This window comes from Mustela erminea, chromosome 1, assembly GCF_009829155.1.
Source record: "Mustela erminea isolate mMusErm1 chromosome 1, mMusErm1.Pri, whole genome shotgun sequence".
NCBI lineage: Eukaryota > Metazoa > Chordata > Mammalia > Carnivora > Mustelidae > Mustela > Mustela erminea.
Window position 1 is genome coordinate 191,465,709 of NC_045614.1, and position 1,648 is coordinate 191,467,356.

The following is a 1,648-nucleotide window of genomic DNA, read 5'->3' on the forward strand; positions in this document are numbered from 1 at the left end:
TCCCTGTGCATTTGTCACGTGGAAGAGGGTGTAAAGAGAATTTCCTAATCAGAGATTCGATTTTATTTATTTGACAGAGAGAGAGAACACAAAGCAGGGGGAGTAAGAAAGGGAAAAGCAGGCTTCCCACCTAGCAGGGAGCCCTAGGCAGGGCTTGATTTCAGGACTCTGGGATCATAACCTGAGCTGAAGGCAGCCGCTTAATGACTGAGCCACCCAGGCACCCTTCTCATCAGAATTTTGAATATGCACCGTGGCTCAACAGGCTTCTTTGAGGGTTCGTGGTAAGAATTTAAGGGAGGGCGCCTGGGTGGCTCAGAGGCTCAGTGGGTTAAAGCCTCTGCCTTGGGCTTAGGTCATGATCCCAGGGTCCTCAGATCGAGTCAGGCTCTCTGCTCAGTGGGGAGCCTGCTTTGCCCTCTCTACCTGCCTCTCTGCCTACTTGTGATCTCTCTCTCTGTGTCAAATAAATAAATAAAATCTTAAAAAAAAAAAAAAAAGAATTTAAGGGATTTCTTGGTGGAGAGAACGTGTCTCAACCGAGCGCTTGGATGCAGCTTCTTTATCTCCTACATGGGAGAAACTTACATCAATTCCCTGGACCCTGAAAAGCGAATACAATGCTCCTATGATAAAAACCACCAGATTAGGGCCTGCAGGTTTCCTTATCATCTTATCAAGTGCAGAAAGAATCATCCTGATGTCGCAAACAAATTGGCTACTTGTCCCTTCCATGCGTGTCACCAGGTTCCCCTAGCCGAAATCAGTCATCCTATCTCCAGCTGTGATGATAGAAGTTGTATTGAGCAGGATGTTGTCAACCAAACCAGGAATGTTGGACAAAAGACTCTGGCTGAGAGCACGTGGCCGTGCCCTCCATGCGATGAAGACTGGGATAAAGATCTGTGGGAACCCACCAGCACCCCATTTGTCTGGGGCACAGCCAACTACTGTGGCAACAACAGCCCTGTAGGCAACATGGTTATGGAACATAAGAGTAACCTGGCTTCAGGCATGCGTGTTCCCAAGCCTCTGCCGTATGTTCTGCCATGGAAAAACAATGGAAATGCACAGGAACTGAACATCTCATCAAATGCCAGACCCTAGAAGACTCTTGCTTCTTCCTGCTACCAGTGCGTTCTTCGTGGTCTGCCCTCCTAATCTAATTATAGAAAGATAAACTGTCTGTGACTTTCAAAAAAAAAGAAGAATTTAAGGAATTTCTTAATTTGAGTCTGCTAATAAGTTAACAGGACAATTCTCTTTACCAGTCACAGGAATGGCATTTGTAGAGGGAAAGCTTTTGAAGTTCTACCACCAGTCAGTTCAATTTCTACATTTTCAGAAAAAAATTTAGCACTTATTGAAATGCCAGGCTAGTCACATACTGGATAGCAATAAGGAATTTCCTTGCCATATATTTTAGCGTTTTAGTCTTTTTTTCCCGAGAAATGTTTGTTTTCAATCCATTTTGGTTCTCAGGATAGTAAGAATTTTAAGGCATATTTATGGGCTTCTCTTTTGGCCAGTTAATTGTATTTAAGTTTGGTTTTTTTGTTTGGTTGGGTTTTTTTAAAAACTTATTTATGTATGTGTATTTATGATCTGCTAGCACTTTTTAACTGGAAAAAAAAAGAGTTGTGAATTT

At 43.0% G+C, this 1,648-nt stretch overlaps 1 protein-coding gene across 1 annotated transcript; it reads left to right on the forward strand.

Moving 5' to 3' along the window:
- The first annotated feature begins 525 nt into the window (after positions 1 to 525).
- LOC116567256 (gametocyte-specific factor 1-like) lies at positions 526 to 1,152 on the forward strand. The gene has a single exon (XM_032302223.1). The coding sequence runs from the start codon at positions 574 to 576 to the stop codon at positions 1,105 to 1,107; it is 534 nt and encodes a 177-aa protein (XP_032158114.1). The 5' UTR covers positions 526 to 573; the 3' UTR covers positions 1,108 to 1,152.
- Positions 1,153 to 1,648: the final 496 nt, after the last annotated feature.

Bases quoted from the DNA above. Each gene is read 5' to 3' on its own strand.
- LOC116567256 (XM_032302223.1), top strand. From the start codon at position 574: ATGGGAGAAACTTACATCAATTCCCTGGACCCTGAAAAGCGAATACAA.